This window comes from Bos taurus, chromosome 6 (genome assembly GCF_002263795.3).
Source record: "Bos taurus isolate L1 Dominette 01449 registration number 42190680 breed Hereford chromosome 6, ARS-UCD2.0, whole genome shotgun sequence".
Classification (NCBI taxonomy): Eukaryota; Metazoa; Chordata; class Mammalia; order Artiodactyla; family Bovidae; genus Bos; species Bos taurus.
Window position 1 is genome coordinate 103,726,023 of NC_037333.1, and position 24,531 is coordinate 103,750,553.

Consider the following 24,531-nt stretch of genomic DNA (forward strand, 5'->3'; position numbering starts at 1 on the left):
GGCAATTTGTCAGGGTCTGTGTGTCTCCTTAAGTCACTCAAGTATTCTTGCCTAGAGAATCCTGTGGACAGAGGAGCCTGGTGGGCTGTGGTCTATGGGGTTACACAGAGTTGGACACGACTGAAGCGACTTAGCATGCATGCATGCATTGGAGAAGGAAATGGCAACCCAGTGCAGTATTCTTGACTGGAGAATCCCTAGGACGGAGGAGCCTGGTGGGCTGCCATCTATGGGGTTGCACAGAGTCGGACACTACTGAAGCGACTTAGCAGCAGCAGCAGCAGTGTGTCTCCTTTGGCCAACTGAAAACTGGCCATGTTTTATTTTCTGTGGCTGAGATGGATATGTCAGGATCAGTTACCCTTTTTAACCCAGCTGCAATTTCCTCTGACTGAGACCCCAGCGAAGAGGACTGCTGCTGCTGCTAAGTCACTTCAGTCGTGTCTGACTCTGTGTGACCCCATAGACGGCAGCCCACCAGGCTCCCCTGTCCCTGGGATTCTCCAGGCAAGAACACTGGAGTGGGTTGCCATTTCCTTCTCCAATGCAAGAAAGTGAAAAGTAAAAGTGAAGTCGCTTAGTCATGTCCGACTCTTAGCGACCCCATGGACTGCAGCCTACCAGGCTCCTCCATCCATGGGATTTTCCAGGCAAGAGTACTGGAGTGGAGAGGGCCCTGATTCCTGTGTGATTTCTTGATTTTGAGTTTTCATGGAACTAGAGTTTCCCTCCGGTCACTTTCATCTGGGGCTGAAATTCCTCCCGCGGTTTCAGGCCATGGAGTTGATTTCCCCTGGCCGTTTCCTTGTGTTTGGAAAGATGCCACTCTGCTTCCCATTCAGTCGCCTGGCCCCTCTCTCCACTCTCCCTTAGACACATCACTGCAGTTATGCTTTTATCAGTTTCTCTGACCGTGAAACAGGCAGGAAGACACTCACGGATAGATCTGCGATGAGAACTGGGTGAGAAAGTGGCTGCAGGGCCCCATCCCCACCCTGAGCTCAACACACCACAGGTGCTCTCAACTGTCAGCTGCTGTTCCCTTTCACCTGCTCCTGTGAAATCGAGGTTTGCACCACATTGGGAACCTCAAACTGGAGAGAATGTCAGTGCACTGGCCTTGATTTCAGAGGCTGGATTCTCAGAGTCGGCCTCTTCCTAGCACGGAAGTTAGAAGGAGGGTGCCCGAGGAAAGGTTTTCCCCGTTTTATAGACATATCTGGGAAAAGTGGCTCTAACTCTGTCCCTCCTTCCCTGTGGGTTGTTGAAGAGCTGAGAAGGATGTCAAGGTTTTCTGTGAGTGACACAGACCTTGGTCAAGTCATGGAGTCACTGATGCACAGCCCAGCCTTTATTGACACACTTATGGATCCTGAGGCTTCCAGAGAAGCTGGAACCCCACCAGGCTGGCCACCGAGAGAAGCAGAGCCAGGACCTGCAATGTCCACTCCATTCCCAAGCCTGAGATGAGTTATCCTCATACCTCCTTGCCACCAGTTCCCAGAGGCTCCAAGCCAAAATGGAAGGTCCCTATCTATCTGCTGGGAAATTCTAAGGAGGCCGCATGGGCAGATGAAGCCAGCGAACTTTGAATATACTGTGATTCATATTAATTTGTATCATCTGGGCCACCAGATGCAAAGAGTTGACTCATTGGAAAAGACTCTGATCTGGGAAAGATTGAAGGCAGGAGAAGGAGGAGACAGAGGATGGGATGGTTGGATAGCATCATTGACTCAAAGGACATGGATTTGAACAAACTACAGGAGATAGTGAAAGACAGGGAAGCCTGGTGTGCTGCAGTCCATAGGGTCGCAAAGAGTAGGACACGACTGAACAAATAACACTTTCATTACACTTTGGGCTCTGGAGCTAGACTGCCTCCTTATACTCCCCTCCCTCCCTGCTATCTCTTGGCCATGTGCCCGCCACCTGCTTTATGCCTACCCTTCTCCAGCTGCAAAATGAGGCAATAAAAGTAGCTGGCTCACAGGATGGATGTACAGACTAAATGTCATACAGCGAGTGCCCTATAAAAATGAAGCCTAATAACATCAGCTCCCTGCAAGTCAGGGCCCCACAGGACGCACTGGAGAGAACCCCAAATACACCACTGCAGAAAGTAACCCCTTCCTTCATCTCACAGAGCTTGTTCTACCAGACAGTGAGCCCCATGGGAACAGGGACTTTGCTCCCATTCTATCCCCAGTACCCCACCCAGTGGGGATGTGGAATAAGCACCTGCTGGACACCTGGATGAAAGCATATGTAGCAGAAAGAGCCCAGAATCCAGTGGATGGAAGATCAGATTTCAGGTCCTTCATGTTACAATTAAGAGCTGCAAGAGCTCAGGAGGAAGAAGGAGGAGGAGGAGGAGGAGTACCTTAGAAAATGTGATGGGTAGGGGTTTGAGCAATGGTTCTCAAGCGGGGGCGATCTGCCTCCCAGGTAAAGTTTGGGGCCATTTTTGGTGTCATAGCTATGGAGGTGCTATGGATATCTAATGAGTAAAAGGTCACAGATTCTGCTAAACCTCTTACAATGTATAGAACTGTCCCCACATCAAAGAATTGATGTCAAGAGTCATCAAATGGCAATAGAGCTGAGGTTGAGTAGCCCTGGATTAAGGAAACATGATATAAAACCCATAAAATCACATACAGTCATTATTAATAGTATTACTAAATATAGCATGTGCAGTATTTGATTATTAAAATGTAACGTTTTCAAGGGCTCCAAAGGTAGCTTTAGTATGATTTTAAATGTTTAAGTTCTTTACAAGATGAAGCAGATAGAAAATTCCTTTCTCATCAGGGGCTTCTTATACTGCAAAGCTTTGTCAACTGCTATTGAAAAGACCTTTTGGAAAAATCACCCCTGCTCTGATCTTTGGCTAAAATTGGAAGACAAGCCCCATGGTGCATTTCTCAAACTAATGGAAGCTCAGCTGCCTGGGTCCTTGGAAGCCCGGACCAGTCCCTGGAACCAGATGCTCCACCTCACTCAGTGGCCTTTTGCCAGCTGAGACCATGATCCATTAATAACTGTGTTTCCAGAAAATTAGGTAGTGCTAATTTTAATTTTGTTCTGTGTCTAGAAAGTGAGGTCCAGAGAAGTCAGACCTAGGGCATCTCCTCGACGTTTGCACAGTGGTCCAAGCAAGTCTGTGTCCCAATCTGTACCCTTTAGGCCTCAAGCATCCTGAGGTCATAGGTCCTGCTATATCCTCTTCTGTGTCCCCAGGTACCAGTCCAGGATTATGATGCATCTTTCAAAGGACCAATGAGAATCTTCCATGGGAGCTGATGCAATAGGTGCCCAGCTCATGTCCCCCTTAAAGCCTAGGACAGTAGTCCCATGACGCAGGGGGACCTTTGCTCTGCCCAAGAGCTTCTTCTGGTTGAGGAAGCACACCTGACCATGCAAGAGGCAGGTGGCTGTGCAGGGTGTTTGTGTCTTTAGTGGCATCCTTCAACACATGAGGGCTCAAAGTTGCAGATGAATGATTCAAGGCAAAGGAGGAAGAGGACTAGAGGGTCTGCCATGTCTGTCCATCACCGACGTCATCTTGGGCCCATTCAGTTCCTCCTGTCCTTCCACTAACCCTACCTAGGACTGTGCTGTGCAATAAGTCTCTTCTCCATTGTCAGTGGATTTGTAAAGAATGTGTGTGTGGGTGCTCATTTGTGTCCCACTCTTTGTGACCCCATGGACTGTAGCCCGGCAGGCTCCTCTGTCTGTATAATTTGTCAGGCAAGAATACTGGAGTGGGTTGCCATATCCTCCTCCAGGGGATCATCTTCCCTACCCAGGGATTGAACTCTTCTCTCCTGCATTGACAGGCAGATTCTTTACCACTGCGCCACCTGAGCAGCCCCTTTGTAATGAACAGATATTGTTTAATGATCATAGATATTATTTAGCTTCCCAGATGGCGCTAGCGGTAAAGAACCTGGCTGCCTTTGCGGAAGATCTAAGAGACGCAGGTTCAGTCCCTGAGTGGGGAAGATTCCCTGGCGGAAGAAATGGAAAGCCTCTCCAATACTCTTGCCTGAAGAATCCCAGGGACTGAGAAGCCTACAGTCCATAGAATTGAACAGAGATGGACAAGACTGAAGTGATTTAGCACACAGCATAATGATCATTAGGTCCAAGTAGCATCTCTGCTCTGTTAGTCTCCAAATAAGGACAAAGACCTTGGCTGACATATTTTTGGCACCCACCCATCATAAATCAGATAGGGTCTTGACTTAGGAACTCAGTTTCTGTCTCCAAGCACTTCCCTTCATAACTGAGCTTAACTATAAAACTCCTGATGGTCCCTTAGAAGTATGGAGTGCAGCTGGGGATGCTTCCAGATTGCCATATGCCTGATCCAAGTCGTTCGTAAGTTACCCATACAAAACTTCCTAATTCTGCTTTATGGAGCTGCCCTCCTGCCTCACTTTTCAGTCTCAATATACAGTGTCAGTTTGTTGGGCATTTTTCATTCCTTCTGTTCTTGGGGACATTTTTAGAAGGGATTCTTTTGGGCTTCCCAGATGGCTCAGTGGTAAAGAATCTGCCTGCCAATGCAGGAGACACAGAAGACTCGGGTTCAGTCTCTGAGTTGGGAAGATCCCCTGGAGGAGGAAATGGCAACCCACTCCAGTATTTTTGCCTGGAAAATTCCATGGACAGAGGAGCCAGGTGGGCTATAGTTTATGGGATGGCAAAGATCTGGACACAAGAGAGTGTGCACAAACACCCGTGACTCAGCCAAGAACTAACTGGAGGAGGCACAGTTTGGGTACATGGGTCTCTAGGAGAAATTCTCAAACCCTGAGGCATCAGAATGACTGGAAAGATGTAAACTGTAGAGTCACAGGCCCATTCTCTCTACTTCGGATTCAGAAGGATGCTGTACTTGTTTCCTAGGGTGGCTGTAACAGGTGTCCCCACCTGGATAGTTCACAACAACAGAAATGTATTGTCTCACAGTCTGGAGGCAGAAGTCTGAAGTCAAGCTGTCAGCTGGGTTAGCTCCTTCTGGAGGGGCTGATGGAGAATCTGTACCAGGGCCCCTCTGGCTTCTGGTGGCTGTGGGTCATCCTTGGCGCCCCTTGGTTTGTAGATGCATCACTCTAGTCTCTGCCTCCATCTTCACACAGTCTTCTCTGTGTGTCTGTGTCTCTTATCTTCTTCTTAGGACATCACTCATATTGGATTCATGGGCTTCCTTGGTGACTCAGGGGTAAAGAATCCACCTGCCAATGCAGGAGATGTGGTTTCTATCCCTGAGTCAGGAAGATCCCCTGGAGAAGGAAATGGCAACCCACTCCAGTATTCTTGGCTGGAAATCCCATGGACAGAGGAGCCTGGCAGGCTGCAGTCCATGGAGTCATAAAGAGTCAGGCACAACTGATGGGCTGAACATGCATGCATGCATTTCGGATTAAGAGTCCTCTGTTCCAGTATGATCTCATCTCAGCTAATTATATCTGCAACAACCCTATTTCCAAGGATTGGAAATAAGGTTATATTTTGAAGTCCTGGTGGCTAGAACTTCAACATATCTTTTGGGAGGTCATAGTTCATCGTATTTAACAGAGGCAGCAACTCTAAATGCTAACAACTCTCACCCCAGGAGTTCCTGACAGGAACCCCTGTGACCATGGCACTTCCTTCCAGTTCACCTTTGCAGCACCCTCTGCAGAGACAAGGGCCTGCCCAGTGGCTCAGTGGTAAAGAATCCACCTGCCGTGCATGAGACACTGGAGACACGGGTTTGATCACTGGGTCGGGAAGATCCCCTGGAGGAGGGCATGGCAACCCACTCCAGTATTCATGCCTGGAGAATTCCACGGACAGAGGAGCCTGGTGTGCTAACACCCACGGGGTCGCAGAGAGTCGGAAATGACTGAAGCATCTGAGCACGCACATAAGACACAGAGGAGATAAGGTCTGTAATGACTACGCAGGAAGTAGGAGCAGTGTGTTTCAGGCGGACGGCCAGGCCTGCAGAGACCAAAAGGAGAAGGAACTGCCAGAGGAGGCAAGAAGCGGGCAGCAAGGTCCCAGTGGAGCATGAAGGGAAGCTTGGCTCGGTGTCTCAGTCCCCTCTCAGCATCCCACTGGCCACGTGGCTGATGTTGGAAATAAGGTCTTTAATTTTCCAGCTACTCCAGTGTCAGCAGAACAGGTGCTTCATAAACAGGACCACAGAAAGGAGTGCAGGATGCATGGTGCCTATCTCGCTAATATAAAAGAGATTTTTGGAAACCCCTTTCACTCATGCTCCTAGATGTCTACAGAATCATGTTATTCTCCAAGAGTGATAAAAATGCATCTACAAAGAGGATTGTACAAAATATTTATGACACCTTAATTCCTAATAGATAAATTCTACAAACAGCCCAAATGTCCACAAGAAAAACGGATAAACCATGTGTGTACTATTTATATCAGTTCAGTTCAGTTCAGTCGCTCAGTCATGTCTGACTCTTTGCGACCCCATGAATTGCAGCACGCCAGGCCTCCGTGTCCATCACCAACTCCCGGAGTCCACTCAAACTCATGTCCATCGAGTCGGTGATGCCATCCAACCATCTCATCCTCTGTTGTCCCCTTCTCCTCCTGCCCACAATCCCTCCCAGCATCAGGGTCTGTTGTAAGGAGTCAGTTGTTCGCATCAGGTGGCCAAAGTATTGGAGTTTCAGCTTCAGCATCAGTCCTTCTAATGAATATTCAGGACTGATTCCCTTTACAATTGACCGGTTGGATCTCTTTGCTGTCCACGGGACTCTCAAGAGTCTTCTCCAACACCACAGTTCAAAAGCATCAATTCTTCGGCACTCAGCTTTCTTTATAGTCCAACTCTCACATCCATACATGACTACTGGAAAAACCTTAGCTTTGACTATATGGATCTTTGTTGGCAAAGGTATGTCTCTGTTTTTTAATATACTGTCTAGGTTGGTCATAGCTTTTCTTCCAAGGAGCAAGTGTCTTTTAATTTCATGGCTGCAGTCACCATCTGAAGCAATTTTGGAGCCCCCTAAAATAAAGTCTGTTACTGTTTCCATTGTTTCCTTTCCAGTTCAGTTCAGTTGCTCAGTCATGTCTGACTCTTTGTGACCCCATGAACCATAGCATGCCAGGCTTCCCTGTCCATCACCAACTCCCTGAGTTTACTCAAACTCATGTCCACTGAGTTGGTGATGCCATCCAACTATCTCATCCTCTGTCATCCCCTCCCTTCTCCTCCTGCCTTCAATCGTTCCCAGCATCAGGGTCTTTTCCAATGAGTCAGCTCTTTGCATCAGATGGCCAAAGTATTGGAGTTTCAGCTTCAGCATCAGTCCTTCCAATGAACACCCAGGACTGATCTCCTTTAGGATGGACTGGTTGGATCTCCTTGCAGTCCAAGGGACTCTCAAGAGTGTTCTCCTTGTTTCCTTTTAGCAGATGAGAAGTTGCAGCAGGGTGGTTATGGGTGGCTGTAATGTGGGTCCTTTCCCGGGTACATCATGGAGCAGGGATAGGGTTTGACATGGAGGGGTTGGCAAGGTACAGGACAGCATCCTTGTGGGGAGAAGCTGGGGGAAAGACACTGCTCCCAGCACACCTGCCCTGACAGGTAGCCTATTAGCTTCAGGGCTACTGGGGAGCAGAGACGCAGGGACAAAAGAGCAGAAACCTCTGTCAAACCCACGCACATCTCCCCTTTCCCATCTTCTTCCATGCCTCCCGCTTTCACATATGGTCATCCTGACCACCCCCATCTGGAAGACAACTTCCATCCTCCATCTTTATTTTGAGAACTCCTGTTAACGGTGCCAGCCTCACTTCAACTCCACAACCACAACTCTCATGGGGGTTCTCAGTATAGCTGGGTGATCTTACTACATTCACCTTTCCACGTAAGAAAGAACATCTGATTGGTCAAAGCCACTATATAGTTGGGTTTCTGCTAAAAACAGCCAGATGCCACCTGACAACACAAGGAGGGGTATCTCATTTTCATTTTCTTTTTAAGGGAAACAACTTGGGTTCTTCAGGTTCCAGATGGAAGCGTCTTCTGACACACAGTGCCACACACAGTGTGATTGCTCCCTGCTCGGGTCTGTCACCCTCTGCATTTCACAGGCTCCCATTTTCCACCCAGGTACTCTTTGAGGATGCTACAGTCCCTGCCTAAACCACTGGAGGACCCGAGCCAAGGCTGCCTGGAGCTCATTCTCACTGTGGTCCAAAATGCCCAAGCTGGTTTCAGCGGAAGTTCCCAGGACTGACTGTCTACCGTGGGGAAGGGACCATGAGCCTCAGAGCAGACAGGACCACAAGGAAATGTGATGGGCTCTGAAACCTCTTATAATCCTAGCCCTCACCTGCTCCAAGTTTCTTCCCATCCTGCTGGGACCAAGGACATGATCAGTGTGGGTGAGGCTGTCTGAGAGATGAGTGATGTTGATGAGTGAGTGATGTTGTCTGGCTTGGTGTGTCTGTGTTTGTGTGTCTACTAGCCTAGATTTGTAGCCACCCAGGACAAAGGACAGGCTACTGCCTCCTTCATCTCCCCCAGCGCCCACTGGGAATGGGGCCCTGTCCAGCCCATCAACCCAAACAGCCCTCCCCAGGGCCCTCACACCCTGCTGCACCTCCCGCCCACCCCCTGGCATACTCTGGGAATTCAAGCTTCTAATCCAGCTGCAGGTGCCCACCTCTGCCAGGCCACCTTGCTTCTCTGTGTATTGCCCTCACTGATGGACCTCCATGCCCTGGCCTCCTCGCCCATCAGGGCACCGCCAGGCATGGCACCTCCAGGAGCTTCCCTGACACCCAGGCTGAGCTGTGTGCCTGCTGCAAAGTCATGCCTGGGCTGCCCTCTCCCACAACGTGTGGACCCTCTGTGGCTGCTACCTGCGAGAAGCCGAAAGTGGTGGAACACGGGTGAACACATAAGGGTCAACTGGGCATGTGTCCATCTGGCCCTCCTGTAGGGACGGAAGTGGATCTGATTGTCTCTGCAAGCCCGAGGCCTGGGTGAATGACTAGATAAATGGAGCTATGTGCTGTGAGTCCTGCCTGCAGGGCCTCGGCTCCTGTTGTGTGAGCCCACGGCCCCTTGAGGCCTCTCTCTGAGTCATCAGGCACTGGTGGATGGACCCCCAGATGGTAACATGGGTGGGACCAAGCCTGAGCCTCCACTTCCTCGGCTGCTGTAAGGGCAGTCATGTGATCAGGTCAGTCATGTGATCAGGTCAGTCATGTGATCAGGTCAGCCCCTCCCACCTTACCATCATCCTGTCTCCTGCCAGTCCACAATGCTGGGGTCCTAGCACAGCCCACACCACGTTATCCCATCAAATAATGATAATCACAACAACAATCATAACAGTTATCCTTTTCCTGAATGCTCCTACCACGCCAGGCCTTGAATCAACCTTACAGCAACCACACGGCAAGGGCGTGATTTCCACTTTGTCGTTGCTGACAGTGAGGCTCCATGATGTTAAGCGACCTGCCCTGGGTTGCTCTGGCAGCAGCAGACCCAGGACTTGATCCAAGGCAGTTTTTCTCCGGGTCTCGGGCGTGTAGCCATCTGCTGGCCTGCCCCTCCATGCCAGCATCCTGTGTGCCATCAGTCCTGCTGTGGTCACCCCACTTCACATAAAGACCCCCGGGGCCCAGAGAGGTGAAGTTGGAGCCTTGCTTGGGCCAGACGGCAGAGGCAGGATTAGAATAATGGGGTCTGCCTACTGGTTCCCTTCCAGCATCGTGGCTGGCTTCATGGGGTTTGGGGGCCTTGATTCACCCAGGGAGACCATGGGTCCCTTGAAAGGGCTCTGCCCAGTGGATCCTGGTAGCATACTTACTTCTCTCTGTTGAATATGATGAATTCCTTCCGCACAGTCTCCAAGCACTGCTGGAGGTGTCCATTCTGTCAAAGAGCACAGAGAGGGGACCGTAAGTGACGACGCATCCTCCCCAGAGTGAGGACGACCAGACACTGATCTAAATAGGATGCTTGGGGATGGGGACAAGCTAAGCAGCTGGAACAGCCCTGACTGTACAGGCGACAGTGTCATGGGGAGGTAAGGGCTGACAGAAGAAGATGTTTTTCTACATGTTAAGCCATTAAATGCAATGTCAAAGTCTTGTTAAAATGGGCTATGAGTTGAGTTTGTTTGTTTGTTTTTACATTTTGGCCACATGGAATGTGAGATCTTAGTTTCTTGACCAGGGATCAAACCTGCACCCCACTGTGGTGGAAACACAGTCTTAACCACTAGACCACCAGGGAAGTCTCTGGAATATGAACTGAAAATCAGGACCCTGGTTTCCTGATCACTTGAATGTTCATGAGGCCTGACTGAGCAGCACGGTGGGGGAGGGGGATTTCAAGGCCGTCACACAAAGATGCTCATTCTCCTCAGGAACAGGAGCCAAGGACCACGGTCTCACAAATGTTCTAACTCACGTCTCACAGCTGCCTGGATGCAGGATGGACGTGCACGTGTCTGCAGGACCTCCATCCGCTGTGGGCCCACGTGAATGCCCACCCAGGCCTCCCCTGGTCAACTTCTGCATTAGTCCCAGCACACAGCCTAGGGTCCACAGTACTTTTAGGGGCTACAGAGATATTTTTTTCAAATAAGCTGAAAAGAATGAACTTTTAACACCGAATGCTATATTTGTCTTCATAGCAATGTAATCATAAATTGTAATGTTTAATATATTTTGATGGAGGAAGGGAAAGTTGTGGGGTGAACTGTGTCCTCTAGAAAGATGTGTTGTAGAAGCAACCTAAATGTGCATTGACAGATGAATGGATAAAGAAGATGTGGTGCATATGTACAGTGGAGTACTCCTCAGCCATAAAAAGAATGCTGTAATCCCATCTGCAGCAACATGGATGGACCTAGAGAATATCATACTGAGTGAAGTCAGTCAGACAGAGAACGACAAATTCCAAGTGATATTAGTTTGTTGTTGTTGTTGCTGATTATTCAGTCATGACTGACTTTGGCAACCCCATGGACTATAGACTGCCAGCCTCCTCTGTCCATGGGATTCTCTGGGCAAGAATACTGGAATGGGTTGCCAGGGGATCTTTTCTATCCAGGGATCAGTCCTGAGTCTATTGCATTGCAGGCAGTTTCTTTACTGCTGAGCCACCAGGGAAGCCCATGATGTTACTTAAGTGGGATCTAAAATATGACACAGGTGAACTTATGAAAAAGAAACAGACTCACAAGACATAGAGAACAGACCGTGATTGCCAAGGGGGTGGAGGTCGGGGAGGGAAGGATTGGGAGGTTAGGATTAGCAGATGCAAACTATTAAGTACAGAATGGATAAACCACAAGTTTCTGTTGTATAGCACAGCGGGAACTATATTCAATACCCTGTGATAAATTGCAATGGAAGAGAATACAGAAAAGAATGTATATATTCTTGTAACTGAATCACTCGGCTGTAGGGCAGACATTAACACAACATTGCGAATCACTATACTTCAATAAAAATAAATAAATTGAAAAACACATGTTGAGGTCCTAACGCCATGTACTGGTCAATGTGACCTTATTTGGAAACAAGGTCTTTGCAGATGGAACTAGTTAGGATGAGGTCAACCTGGAGCAAGGAGGGGGGCGCTTCCTAAATTTGATGACAGGTGTCTTTAAAAGAGGACTGTGTGAAGACACAGAGAGACACAGAGAGGAAAATGCCTTGTGAAGATGGAGGAAGAAATGAGAGTGATGTAGCTACGAGCCAAGGGGTGTCAAGGGCTGTAGGCCACCACCGGATGCTGTAAGAGGCAAGGAGGGAGCCTCCTGAGAGCCTTTGAGAAAGCACAGCTCTGTTAATACCTTGATTCTGAACTTCCGGTCTGTAGGATTGTGAGTGCACACATTTCAGTTGTTCCAGATCAATGTGTGACACTTTGTGATGATAGCCTAGAAAATTAATACAAGGACCCACAAAGGGTGGCCTTGGATGCCTCCACAGTATAACACCTTTGCAGAGGGTGTGGGAAAAAAGAAGAATGACTTTTTTTCTTTCTCTTTTCTGAGAACAAAGAAGATACAGAGAACAGTGAGCAGGCCTGAACATTCCGAGTTTTTTTGCTCCTAACTCTGCATGTCTGTAACTAAGTTTGCTTCACTCCTATTTTCCTTTGACTCTATGCTAAATACATCCTGTTTCTGGTATTCACCCGTACAACACCCTTCCCCTTGTAGTTACATATCAGAAAGAAGGCCGCAAGGCACCGAACTGCCAGACTCAATTACTGGGTTACTGATGCCAGCCTATGACTCTTTTTGAAACAATTCAAGAGGAAGAAATCAAGATCCTAACACATTAGTACCTCATCACCAACTCCTGACTTTGATCTTATATAAGCTCCTAGACTCCTCATGGAGGTGGGGGCGGGGGCACAGTTCTTGGAGGCACGAGCCTACTGTATTCTCCTCTCCACTGGCTGAGAATTAAATCCACCTTTCTATTATCTCCAGACTCTGTCTCATATTTTTTATTTAGCTTTGGTGGGCAGAGAAGGCCAAGATTTTGGCCAGCAACGGGTGCTGGGCTCTACTGGGCGCAGCACTGAAGTCACTTGGCATCGTTCTTGGGCTCTTGATCAGAGATACAGAGATTCCTGCACTAGGAAACCGTGCTAACGTGAATGATGAGAGCAAGAACGTATCGACTCAAGCGATGCTCTCATAGCATCCTGCTCTGAAAGATCACTTGTTTGATGGAGGCATTTGATTGACTGCAAACGAAGGCATTTGGGAGGGTGAAGTGACACGTCACACTCCCCGCCCACCCCCCTTGTGGCTAAGGAGCAGCTCAATCACATTCACTGGACTATAGGGTTCCTCTCTGTCAGGGTGTGCTCCCAAGACAGTGCTCACCAAAGGACAGCTGTCTTTAGAGCCATCTTTGGATCTGTTCTTTGCCAACCTCTTCTTCTTTTTATGAAGTGGTTTGGATTCAAGAATCATCTCTTCAAGTTCAAATGTGGGATCGCAGTTCAGTCTCCCTTTCTGAAAAGAAGTGGAAAAGGAAACACGGTTTGCCTTGGTTCCGCATCACTGATTTGTATTTTCATTCATTAATTCAATCACTCATTCATTCAATCACTCATTCAACAAGTAACAGTGAGCTACTCCTAGGGTGTGAAAGAAAGTTGTGAAAGTGTTAGTCACTCAGTCGTGTCAAATTCTTTGTGACCCCACAGACTGTAGCCCACCAGGCTCCTCTGTCCATGGAGTTCTCCAGGCAAGAATCCTAGAGTGGGTTTCCATTCCCTTCTGCAGGGGATCTTTCCAACCCAGAGACTGAACCCAGGTCGCCTGCATTGCAGGCAGACTTTATACCATCTGAGCCACCAGGGAAGCCCCCCCCCCCACAGGGGACATATCTGCTCATTTCTGTCCTGATGATGAACACTGACACATTCTCACTGCACATGTCATTCATTTAGCCCTATAATCCCCACCCACCTGTTAATATCCACATGTTTCCTTCATCTTGTGTGTGTTCATTTCATGAGATTGAGTTCAGTTTACCAATCTGGTACTTTTCACATATTTTCTCATACCCTCCTCCTCACGTCATTACTACTTTTTATATTAATATAAATATCATTTTTAACAAATCCATTTAAAGATGCCATTTCTGGCCAAAAAGTGAAAGTGAAAGTCGCTCAGTTGTGTCTGGCTCTTTGAGACCCCGTGGACGGTAGCCTGCCAAGCTCCTTTGTCCATGAAATCATCCAGGCAAGAATACTGGGGTGGGTAGCTTTTCCCTTCTCCAGGGGATCTTCCTGACCCAGGGATTAAACCCAGGTCTCCTGCATGGCAGGCGGATTCTTTACCATCTGAGACACCAAATCTACCCAGTTCTCCATCCTGGCTACCAGGTGCCCTGCAGCTGAAGCCAGTTGACCCTCAGGCCTGCGGTCATCCCTGGGAGCCTCTGGGCTAGCTCCTCGGCCTCCTTCCTGTTGGCCTCCTTCATTCATCCTCAGCAACCACCTGTCCACTCAATGGTGTAAACCTGACACTTTTACCTCCCTGCCAAGAGCACTGCAGTGTTTAGAGGGCACAGTCCAAAACCCTTGTCATGATCTCCGGAAGTCTCCAGGGTGTAGACTGTGGTCCCTTCCACCCTCATTCCCTACTGTTTTCTTCTATTTTACTCTGCTCCAGCTATAAAGCTTTCTCACTGTTCTTTGGAAGCTTTTTGCTGCCTGGAGGTGCGTGATCTTGATATTCCCTCTGCCTGGAAAATTCCACCCTGTCTTTACAAGCCTGGTTCCCTCACTTGGTTCGGATTTCTGCACCTCTACCTAAAAGCAGCCTCTGCCTCCTTCTCCTTCACCCCGTTCTCTGTCTTCCTAGCTCGTTCTCTGTGTAGGAATTGGCATCACTGCCTGATGTCACGTTACACGGTTACTGGTGACTCACTGTCTTCCTCTCATGAATTTGAGTAAGCTCCAGGAGTTGGTGATGAACAGGGAAGCCTGGCATGCTGTAGGCCATGGGGTCGCAAAGAGTCGGAGATGACTGAGCAACTGAACTGAACTGAACTGTTATATATTTACTGGTAACTCACTGTCTTCCTCTACCCGACAGGCAGCTTGTGAAAGGGTGGCTCATTGACTCCCATTACCCTGCTCTCACCCACCCAGGGCCTGGATCTGTGCACATTGAGGGTGTGATTTAACAAGAAAAAGGAGGTTTTGTGCCCCTGAGGACTCACTACAGGGAGGGAAGCCACCCAACTGGACCGCGCAAATCAGGTCCAAATCCACGCCGAATCCCAGTGAAAGGTGATTCCTTTGGAGCTCAAATGATGTGGCCAGCAACCCCCCTCCCCCGTGCCAGCTTCCAGAGTGTTCCTGAATACCCAGGAGGGAGACCCTGCACAGGGCTGGATGTCATAGAACAGGACCTCACTCACATTGGGCACAAAGCCGGGTGTCAGTGCCTTCTCCAACACCGCATCCCAGTTCATGTCGGCCAAGTAGGGTGCGCTCTGGACGTCACCAAGGCTGGACAGGCGGCTCTCAGGGTCCTTGGTCAGGAGCTGCAGGCAATGAGCAAACGTATGCAGTTGGGCAGGACTGAGGTTCGCAGAGCCTCCGAAGATGGAGTCTTGGGAAAATGAAGGTGCCTCTGCTTCCACGTTCCATGAATGTTGTGCCCTGTCTGGGCTGCTTGTGTTGAAGCATTGTACATGCTCAGTTGCTAAGTCAGGCCCAACTCTTTGTGACCCTATGGACTGTAGCCTGCCAGACTTCTCTGTCCATGGGATTTTTCCAGGCAAGAATACTGGAGTGGGTTGCCATTTCCTTCTCCAGGGAATCTTTGTGACCCCAGGATCGAACCCGCAACTCTGCGTTTCCTGCATTGGCAGGTGGATTCCTGACCACTGAGCCACCAGGGCTGCTTATTGAAGTGTCACATATGCTTATACCTGTTTACAGTCAGGGAGGAGCTGAGAGGCTAGGCTTCCCCAAGGTCAACCAGCAAGGGCCTCTTTGGGACTAGCTTTTCAGCCTCCATGCTCCCCTCAAGGACTCTTACCCTGGGATGTGCTACCTGCCAATGATGTCTGCAGAGGCTTCCAATTAAAAATAAAAAGAATCAGCTGTCTCGTTTTGGAACGTTCAGCTTGGTAATGGGATGCATAATAAAATTTTCCCCTGGACAGCTATGAGGTGACCTCTGCAGCCTGACGGAGTAGTCTCATTTGTAGCCAAGATCTCATTTTTAGCTTCTCCTCAAATAGAGTTTCTGCTAATAAGGGGTGATGCAGTAAAAGGAAAAAAAATTAGCTGTATCGTATTACATTGCATCCAGAGGGGTTTTCAGGTTTCAAAACACTGGCTTGTCTGATGCTAAGAACACAGTGGCTACAAATGAAAGACAGGACCCAGCCCTGGGACAGCCACTCGGTAGCCATGTAGCTTCAGAGGAGCTGCTGACTGAGACAAACATGTTTCCTCTGAAAGCAGGAGGAATAATGGTAATTCTTCCACTTCTGGTTCATGATTAAGATGAGACCCAAAGGGGGTTGGTGAGGACCTGGGACACCTCTTGGCAGGATGGCATGCCCCGACGCTGGCAGATGGTGGCTGGAATCAGGACCCCCTCACCAGGCGGCCCTCACCGTCACTCCAGCTAGTAGGCTGGACACCTGGCAGATGCTACCTGCTGATCATGGGGGCCTCTCTCTAGGAGCTGCCCCCCCAAAAGGCAGGTGCAGATTTAAACATAGATGCTATTTCAATGCCTGGGGGTGAAGTTTATGGTTTAGGGTAGAAGCTAGTTCTCTGACTCCCTGGGTGTGCAGGAGGCAGTGTTGGCAGGTGGGTAAGGCTTCTGGGTGATTCCAATCAGCAGTTGGGGTTAAGGACCACTGATGTCTAAAATCCAGGAGCTCAATCTCCCCTTAAGCAATTTAACTAATGAGTAATTCCCCAAGTTGTCTACAGCAGGGGTCCACAGCCTCCAGGATCTAATGCCTGATGATCTGATGTGGAGCTGAAATAATAATAGTGGAAATAAAGTGCCCAATAAACCTAATGTGCTTGAATCATCCCCAAACCATCCCCCTACGCCCAGGTCCATGGCAAAACTGTCTTCCATGAAACTGATCCCTGGTGCCAGCAAGGGTGGGGACTGCTAATCTGCAGCAGTGGAAGGATTAAGAGCTGACATCTCGAGTTCAGAGAATGAATGACTGTGTTAGTCGCTCTTTGCAATCCCTTAGACTGTGGCCTGCCAGGCTCCTCTGTCCATGGGATTTTTCAGGCAAAGAGTTCAGAGAGCTTAGACTCAAGTCCTCTGCTGCCCTCTAACAGCCTTGCGGGCTTGAGTGAATAATTTTGCTTTTCTAAGCCTCAGTTTTCCCATCTCTAGTATACGGGTAATAACAGGACTCCTCTCGAAGGGCCTGTAAGGACTAAATGAGCAGAGTATAGAACACAACATTCCCCCAACGAGCACTGGCTGCTATCCTCACAGTTCCTTCATTAAAGGTAACTGGTGCCCACTGAGCATGCGCACAAACCTGCCGACCACACGCAAGGCTCAACCCTGCGTCTCAGAGGATTCTGAGCGAGTTTAGCCAAATGCCAGCTGCTGAAGAAGGGCATCAAAACCCACTGCCTATGCCAAACTGGAGCTTATCAGAACACAAACAACGGGGCCCACCCCGCCGTTTCTGATTCAGCAGGTCTGTGGCGGAGCCTGAGAAACCGCATTTCCAACGTGCTCTCCCAGGTGATGCTGGTCCAGGGACTGTACTTGGAGACCCACTACTTTATTCTACTAGTAAGAATTCCAGATGTTCAAGCTGGGTTTATAAAAGGCAGAAGAATCAGAGATCAAATTGCCAATATCTGTTGGATCATCAAAAAGCAAGAGAGTTTCAGAAAAACATCTACTTTTGCTTTATTGCCTATGCCAAAGCCTTCTACTGTATGGATCACAATAAACTGGAAAATTCTTCAAGAGATGGGACTACCAGACCACCTTACCTGTCGCCTGAGAAATCTGCATGCAGGTCAAGAAGCAATGGTTAGAACCAGACATGGAACAACAGACGTTTCCAAACTGGGAAAGGAGTATGTCAAGGCTGTATATCATCACCCTGCTGATTTAACTTACATGCAGAGTACATCATGTGAAATGGCGGGCTGGATGAAGCACAAGCTGGAATCAAGATTGCCAGGAGAAATATCAATAACCTCAGATATGCAGATAACACCACCCTTATGGCAGAAAGTGAAGAAGAACTGAAGAAGAGTCTCTTGATGAAAGTGAAAAAGAAGAGTGAAAAAGTTGGCTTAAACCTCAACATTCAGAAAACTAGGGTCATGGCATCCAGTCCCATCACTTCATGACAAATAGATGGGGAAACATGGAAACAGTGACAGACTTTATTTGCTTGGGCTCCAAAATCACTGCAGTTGTGATGGCAGCCATGAAATTAAAAGACACTTGCTCCTTGGAAGAAAAGCTATGACCAACCTAGACAGCATATTAAAAAGCAGAGATATTACTTTGCCAACAAAGGTCCATCTAGTCAAGGCTATGGTTTTTCCAGTAGTCATGTATGGATGTGAGAGTTGGACTATAAAGAAAGCTGAGAGCTGAAGAATTAATGCTTTTGAACTGTAGTCTTGGAGAAGACTCTTGAGAGTCCCTTGGACTGCAAGGAGATCCAGCCAGTCAATCCTAAAGGAAATCAGTCCTGAATATTCATTGGAAGGACTGATGCTGAAGCTGAAACTCCAATACTTTGGCCACCTGATGCAAAGAACTGACTCACTGGAAAAGACCCTGATGCTGGGAAAGATTGAAGGCAGGAGAAGGGGACGACAGAGGATGAGATGGTTGGATGGCATCACGGACTCGATGGACATGAGTTTGAGCAAGCTCTGGGAGTTGGTGATGGACAGGGAAGCCTGGCGTGTTGCGGTCCATGGAGTCGGACATGACTGAGTGAACTGAACTGAACAATTCCTAGGAAAAGTCAGGAGATACCCAATTTCTTAAAGCTCAGTGAGTTAAAAGATGATTTGTAAAAATTTTAAAGAACCATATACATTAAATATTTCTAATTATTAGAAGTTGGTAGCGGGGTGAAAAAAGTCTGAGGTCTTTGTCATCCCAGATTTTACTTCAGGCCACACCGCTCTGTCCAGCGGCTTTGTGATCTTGAAGTGAGATGGTGAGAGCCCTTCCGTGAGATGTTAGAACCCTGCTGACTTTGGTATTTTCACCACTGTCCCTCCATTCGTCCTCTCGTTCCTTAGTCGGCTGGTCTGTTTGTTTCTGCACTGAGTGACCAGCTCCCTGGCCAGGTAGACGGGCGGCTGCCCCCTTACCTTCTTTAGCAGGGCGACCATGCCCTTGCACCACGTGGAAGAGTAGTGGACACGCTCCACCTTGAACATGTTAAGGATCTCGTCGATGGGCGTGGCCGAGTGGATTTCGTACGGTCTCTGCAACAAGGGACAACAGACAGCATCAGAGACGGCCATCCACATGGCTAAAACAGACACAGAGAACAGACCTGCGGTTGCCAAGAGAGACAGGGTAGGGGAGGGATGGACTGAGACTGGGATTAGATGATGCAAACTATTACATATAGAGTGGATAAACAACAAGGTCCTACTCTATAGCACTGGTAACTATATTCAATATCCCATGATAAACTATAATGGAAAAGAATGTATGTATCTGTATCTACCTATATCTATGTCTATATATGCATAACTGAATAACTTTGCTGTACAGCAGAAATTAAGACAACATTGTAGATAAATTATAGTTCAATAATTAAACTTTGGCCACCTGATGCAAAGAGCTAACTCACTGGAAAAGACCCTGATGCTGGGAAAGATTGAGGGCAGGAGGAAAAGGGGACGACAGAGAATGAGAGGGTTGGATGGCATCACTGACTCAAAGGATGGGAGTCTGAGCAAACTCTGAGAGATACTGAAGGACAGAGAAGCCTGGCGTGCGGCTGCAGTCATAGGGTCACAAAGAGTTGGACATGATTTAGTGACTGAAAATCAAAAATAAATAATATATAAAAAAAACTGTGTCAATATGAGGGGTGGTTTATTCTTTCCCTGCAGGTAACAGTGGGTGTTCCAATTACATGGCTGAGCAGGTGGCCTGGACCCTAATGTCAATAGTGAACAGTGCAGGAACCCAGTGGGTGGGTGTTCTCTTACAGCCCCAGAAGGGTCAGTGATTGGTGAGGTCACATAGCCAGGAAGCGGCAGAGGCAGGACCCATACCCTAACCCCAGAGTCTCTGTTCCAGACCTAGGCCTGCAGAGAGGAGTGGCTCTCACCATTCACAGCCCCCCACCCTCTGGCAGGCTTGGCTGCATCTTCCCTGCCCTGGCTGAGCCGCCCCACAAGTGAGCAGGGCAGGAATCACCAAGTCTGGGTCTGGTTGGGCGAGGGAAGTAGGGAGGCTGGGCCATTTCCCCCTGCCATCCTTTCTTCTGCACCAGAAGGATGCCTAAGCCCTGTTTACCAATTCCCCAGCACGGCAGAGCACTGAGCTTTCTGACACATTCTCTTGACATTGGAGTGGGCAGATTTCTTTTCTTTTTTTGGCCTCCAAACACCTCTCAAAGCTTGGAAAGCCTCCTTTGACTGGGACCTTGGGGAAGTGGCTGAACAGTAGCTGACTCCCTCCACCCCTCCCACCCAAGAACAGCTCTTTCAGAGCCTCTTCTTCACCCTCCACCTGGCTGTGTACTCCAGGAAGCTTCCAGGTTTCCATCAGGGTCACATGACCCAGGGCTGGAGCAGGCAACTGTTTCCTAAGCGTGTATGTTTCAATGACCAAACTGATCCTGGAGAAATCTGGAGGAATGAGCTCATTGTTAATCCACGTGACCTTGGTTGACTGGTATGGAGTTCCTGCGAAGCGGTGGGGGGCGCTCCTGGTAGGTGGGATTACAAAACCTACATCTCTGTGTCCTCAGGGCACCGAGCAGTATCTGTTGCCCAGCAGGTCCGGGAGCAGCAGGACAACAAAGATGATGGTCAGATCATTCACAGTTGCTGATGGAACACGGACCGTCAACCTAAACACCGTGCTGGGCTCCCATGGTGCATAAAGGGCCAGCTCCAACCTCGTGGAACTTGGATTACCATGGGGCTGCAGCAACTGGAGACGTCAGCTGGGAAAAGGGAGGTGATCCTGAGCCCTGGTTTGGATACAATTCCCTGGAAGGAAGTGTCTGTATCTCTACCAAATGGGCCCTGCCCCCCCACCCCCCCGCCGAGGAAGATGCCTGCCGACATGGGCGCACCTGTGCCTTCTGATACATCCACCTAGAAAGGGGCTTCTTCCTGACTGGCTGCCTCCTCTCTCATCTGTTTTACTGAATTGGGAATCTCCCTTCCGCCCAATAGGGCAAAACCCCAAACCATGAGCTCCCTGTGTGTGCGTGCATATCCGATTCTTTGCGACCCCACGGACTGTAGCCCGCCAGGCTCCTTTGTCCATGGAATTCTCCAGGCAAGAATACTGGAGTGGGTTGCCATGCCCTCCTCCAGAGGATCTTCCTGACCCAGGGATTGAACCGGGGTCTTCTGCATTGCAGGTGGGTTCTTTACCATCTGAGCCACCAGGGAAACCCGTGGACTCCCTAGAAAGTCTAATCAGCTTGCTATACTAACATTCTTTAAATCTGGCTTCAAACATTTTTGAATTTAATAGGCAGTGGAGTACAGTTTCAGTTTTAAAATTTCCACCCAAAGCTGCTGCCTGCTTTCATGTTGCAGGATCCCTTTGCGTTTCACCAGGAACAACCACCACAATTAGAAATGAGAGTGAATATTCACTGAGAGCATCTGGGATGTGACACAAAGCTCCCAGCATCTCCATGAGCTGGCTACTGTGAATGTGACCACCTGGGCTTTCCAGGTGGTGCTAGTGGTAAAGAGCCACTTGCCAATGCAGGAGACAGGAGACCTGGGTTCCATCTCTGTGTTGGGAAGGTCCCCTGGAGGAGGGCCTGGCAACCCACTCCAGTATCCTTGCCTGGAGGATCCAATGGACAGAGGAGCCTGGCAGGCTACAGTCCATAGTGTTGAAAAGAGTTGGATATGACTGAGGTGACTTAGCAGGCACACACAATATGACCACTTTACAGCAGATGAGCCGGAGGCCCCAAGCCCCAGAGCTAGAATGTGATGACATCGACATTAAAGCTCAGGCAGTATCAACCCCCAGCTCACCTCTGAGCACTACTGTCGCAGACGGAATTGTGTCCCTCAAGTTTATATGTTCAAGTCCAAATCCCAGCGCCTCAGAAGGTGGCCTTGTTTGGAGACAGGGTGTTTACAGAGGTGATCAAGTTTACACGAGGTCGTTAGCAGGGACCCCCCAATTCAATATGACTGGTGTCCTTGTAAACAGGGGAAACCCTAGAGAAAGACCCTAGTACCCAGGGAGATAGACATAGAGGAGACACCAAGCAAGGAGACACAGGGAGAAGACGGCCGTCTTCTAGCAATGAGGAAGCATCTTGATATGAGGTGTAAAGGGGCAGGTTCCTTCACCACTTCACCACTTCCTTCACTTCAGAAGGAGTCAGCCCTGAAGACACCTTAAACTTGGACTTCTAGGCCCCAGAGCCACGAGAGAACAGGCTTCTATTGTTTAAGCCGCCTGGTCTGTCGGACTTGGTCACAACAGCCCGAGCAGACTAAGACCACTACCCTAGCCATCCTCAGGCAGAGTTCTAGGGAAGGTGTCTGACTTCTGCTTTGTTCTGGGAGGTGTCAGTGCTGTGTAGACCAGGCTTCTGGTGCGAGCAGACAGACAGGGTCCCGACCCCTCTCAGCTCTTCATGGAAAAGATGGCAGTGAGGGGTTTCGGGTGTGGGGTGCATGCTGGGGGGCCCCTACAGGGGCTGCTGGGTGCACAGAAGGGGTAGAGGGGTGCTGTCTTAGTGCGGGAGGGGGTTCAAGAAACCAGAGTTCATGCCACCACCCAAAGACCAGCCTTCAGGGGTTGAGACTCTGGTTTTTGAACTCTTAAGGATCGTTTCAGGATCGCTTCTTCCCATCTTTTTGCCTCTCAAAAGGCCATTTCTCTGACTCCGGTCCAAGCCCCGCCCTGGTAACCCAGCTACTGCAGGTGTCAGGGTGCTGGCTCACCTCTTCATTTTAGTTTGCAAAACTGAGGCTGAGAGACAAAAAGTGACTTTCCAAATGCCCCAAAGACCCAGATTCTCCTTTGCGGCTCTTTCCATCAGAGACGGGAACTCAAGCACCCAACTGGAGAATCAGCCAACAAATGTACAGACTCCTGTTATCATTTACGCTTCATTCTATTTCCTACTTGGCTATTTCAAGGCATCTATGAATTTTACTTGCCCCCCCCCAGGCCCCTCAAAGAGCCTTTCTCTCTCTCTCCCCCGACTTCTGGAGGGAACCAGACCAATAAAAACAACGATGAGAATAACAGTAACCATAATCAGCCATGAGGCTAATATAGCAGTTAAATACTTCTGGAAATGCATTTGGAACACTATGACTAAAATCTGCACTGCATCTTGAAGCTCCAGGCTCAGCCTTGATCTGTTTGGGTGGTTGTGGAGACGAGAATATTGTTCAATATTAAGATCAATATTCCACCGACTTGTGGTCAAGAGTTCTACTGAGGCTTGGTCTCACTCATTGGTCTTAGGATGTGCTAAGAAAACAGAGTGGCATTTATGAAAGTGAAAGTGTTAGACTCTCAGTCCTATCTGACTCTTTGAAACCCCATGGACTGTAGCCCGCCAGACTCCACTGTCCATGGAATTCTCCAGGCAAGAACACCAGAGTGGGTAGCCATTCCCTTCTCCAGGGGATCTTCCCAACCCAGGGATCAGAGCCGGGACTCCCGCATCGAACCAGGGAAGCCAGCAGTATTTTTAAGGTGATGTAATTACCTGTTCAGCTGGTGAAAGTGATTTTGGCAGCAGAGCACCTGATAGACTCATTATGGAGTGCAAGTGTGTCTATTCCAGGAAACCCAGTTTACAAAAATTCCAATTTACCAAGAAACAGAATAAGCAGGAAAAGAATTGCCACAGACCTGTTATTTTAACTGCTAGAGCTGAGCTGGGCCTTGGGGACCATCTCATCCAATGTTTTTCCCCCAAAATCTTTTTGCTCAAAATCCAAAACATAGAACAGATGCAAGTGAAGAACAGTTCCCCAGGTTGCTTAAACCTCCAGCAGCTGGAGAAATCTTTTTCCCTCTATGAACTGTTGAATCATTCCTGCAGAGTCCTTTGCTTTTAGGAAGCAAAGCTTGAAAATCCCTTGCTTTATGGGAACTGGAGGAGCAAGGTCAGAGAGTTCACTTCACCCCAGGTTTCTAACTTCCAGCTCAGCGATCTCTCTGCTTCACTGAGGGATAGGAAGGCAGCGTTCGACTCAAGGGCCACCTCTCTCACTTTGCTGGGTTAATAAACCAATAGATGCTCGTCTCTGTGGTTGAGCCCACCACTTGGCGTGCATCCAGAGGTTCTTAGTTCTGCTGCAAACTGTAGGCCCTCCATGCATGTGTGTGTGTGTGCTCAGTCGCTTCAGCCACATCTGACCCTTTGCAATCCTATAGACTGTAGTCCGCCAGACTCTTCTGTCCACAGACTCATCCAGGCAAGAATACTGCAGTGGGCAGCCAGTCCCTTCTCTGGGGGATCTTCCTGACCTAGGGATTGAACCTGGGTCTCCCGCATTGCAGGCAGATTCTTTACCCACTGAGCCACCTGAGAAACCCTAGGACCTCCATAACCCTCCTCTATTTCCCATCACCCCCACCTTCTCTGTCTACTGAACCTTAAGGAGAAATGCTGACTGGAGTCAAAGCCAAGGGTAATACCAGGTGAGGGAGGTGGTTGGGAGGAAGCAGAGAGGGTAGAAGTCTTCACAGTGCCATAGTGTGGATTTTAGGGCTCTACCTGTGGCTGCATGCAAAGCGCATTGTGCCAGGT

At 48.9% G+C, this 24,531-nt stretch overlaps 1 protein-coding gene across 3 annotated transcripts in view; it reads right to left on the reverse strand.

The window, feature by feature from the left end:
- STK32B (serine/threonine kinase 32B) overlaps positions 1 to 24,531 on the reverse strand; it is a 405,448-nt gene that overhangs the window by 18,457 nt on the left and 362,460 nt on the right. For all 3 annotated transcript variants that reach the window (XM_024993631.2, XM_024993630.2, XM_059887810.1), the window contains 4 exons: positions 18,896 to 19,012; positions 14,959 to 15,084; positions 12,906 to 13,037; positions 9,858 to 9,922 (listed from right to left, as the gene is read on the reverse strand). In XM_024993631.2, the coding sequence (XP_024849399.1) occupies positions 9,858 to 9,922; positions 12,906 to 13,037; positions 14,959 to 15,084; positions 18,896 to 19,012 (440 nt within the window). The remainder of the gene's footprint in view (positions 1 to 9,857; positions 9,923 to 12,905; positions 13,038 to 14,958; positions 15,085 to 18,895; positions 19,013 to 24,531) is intronic.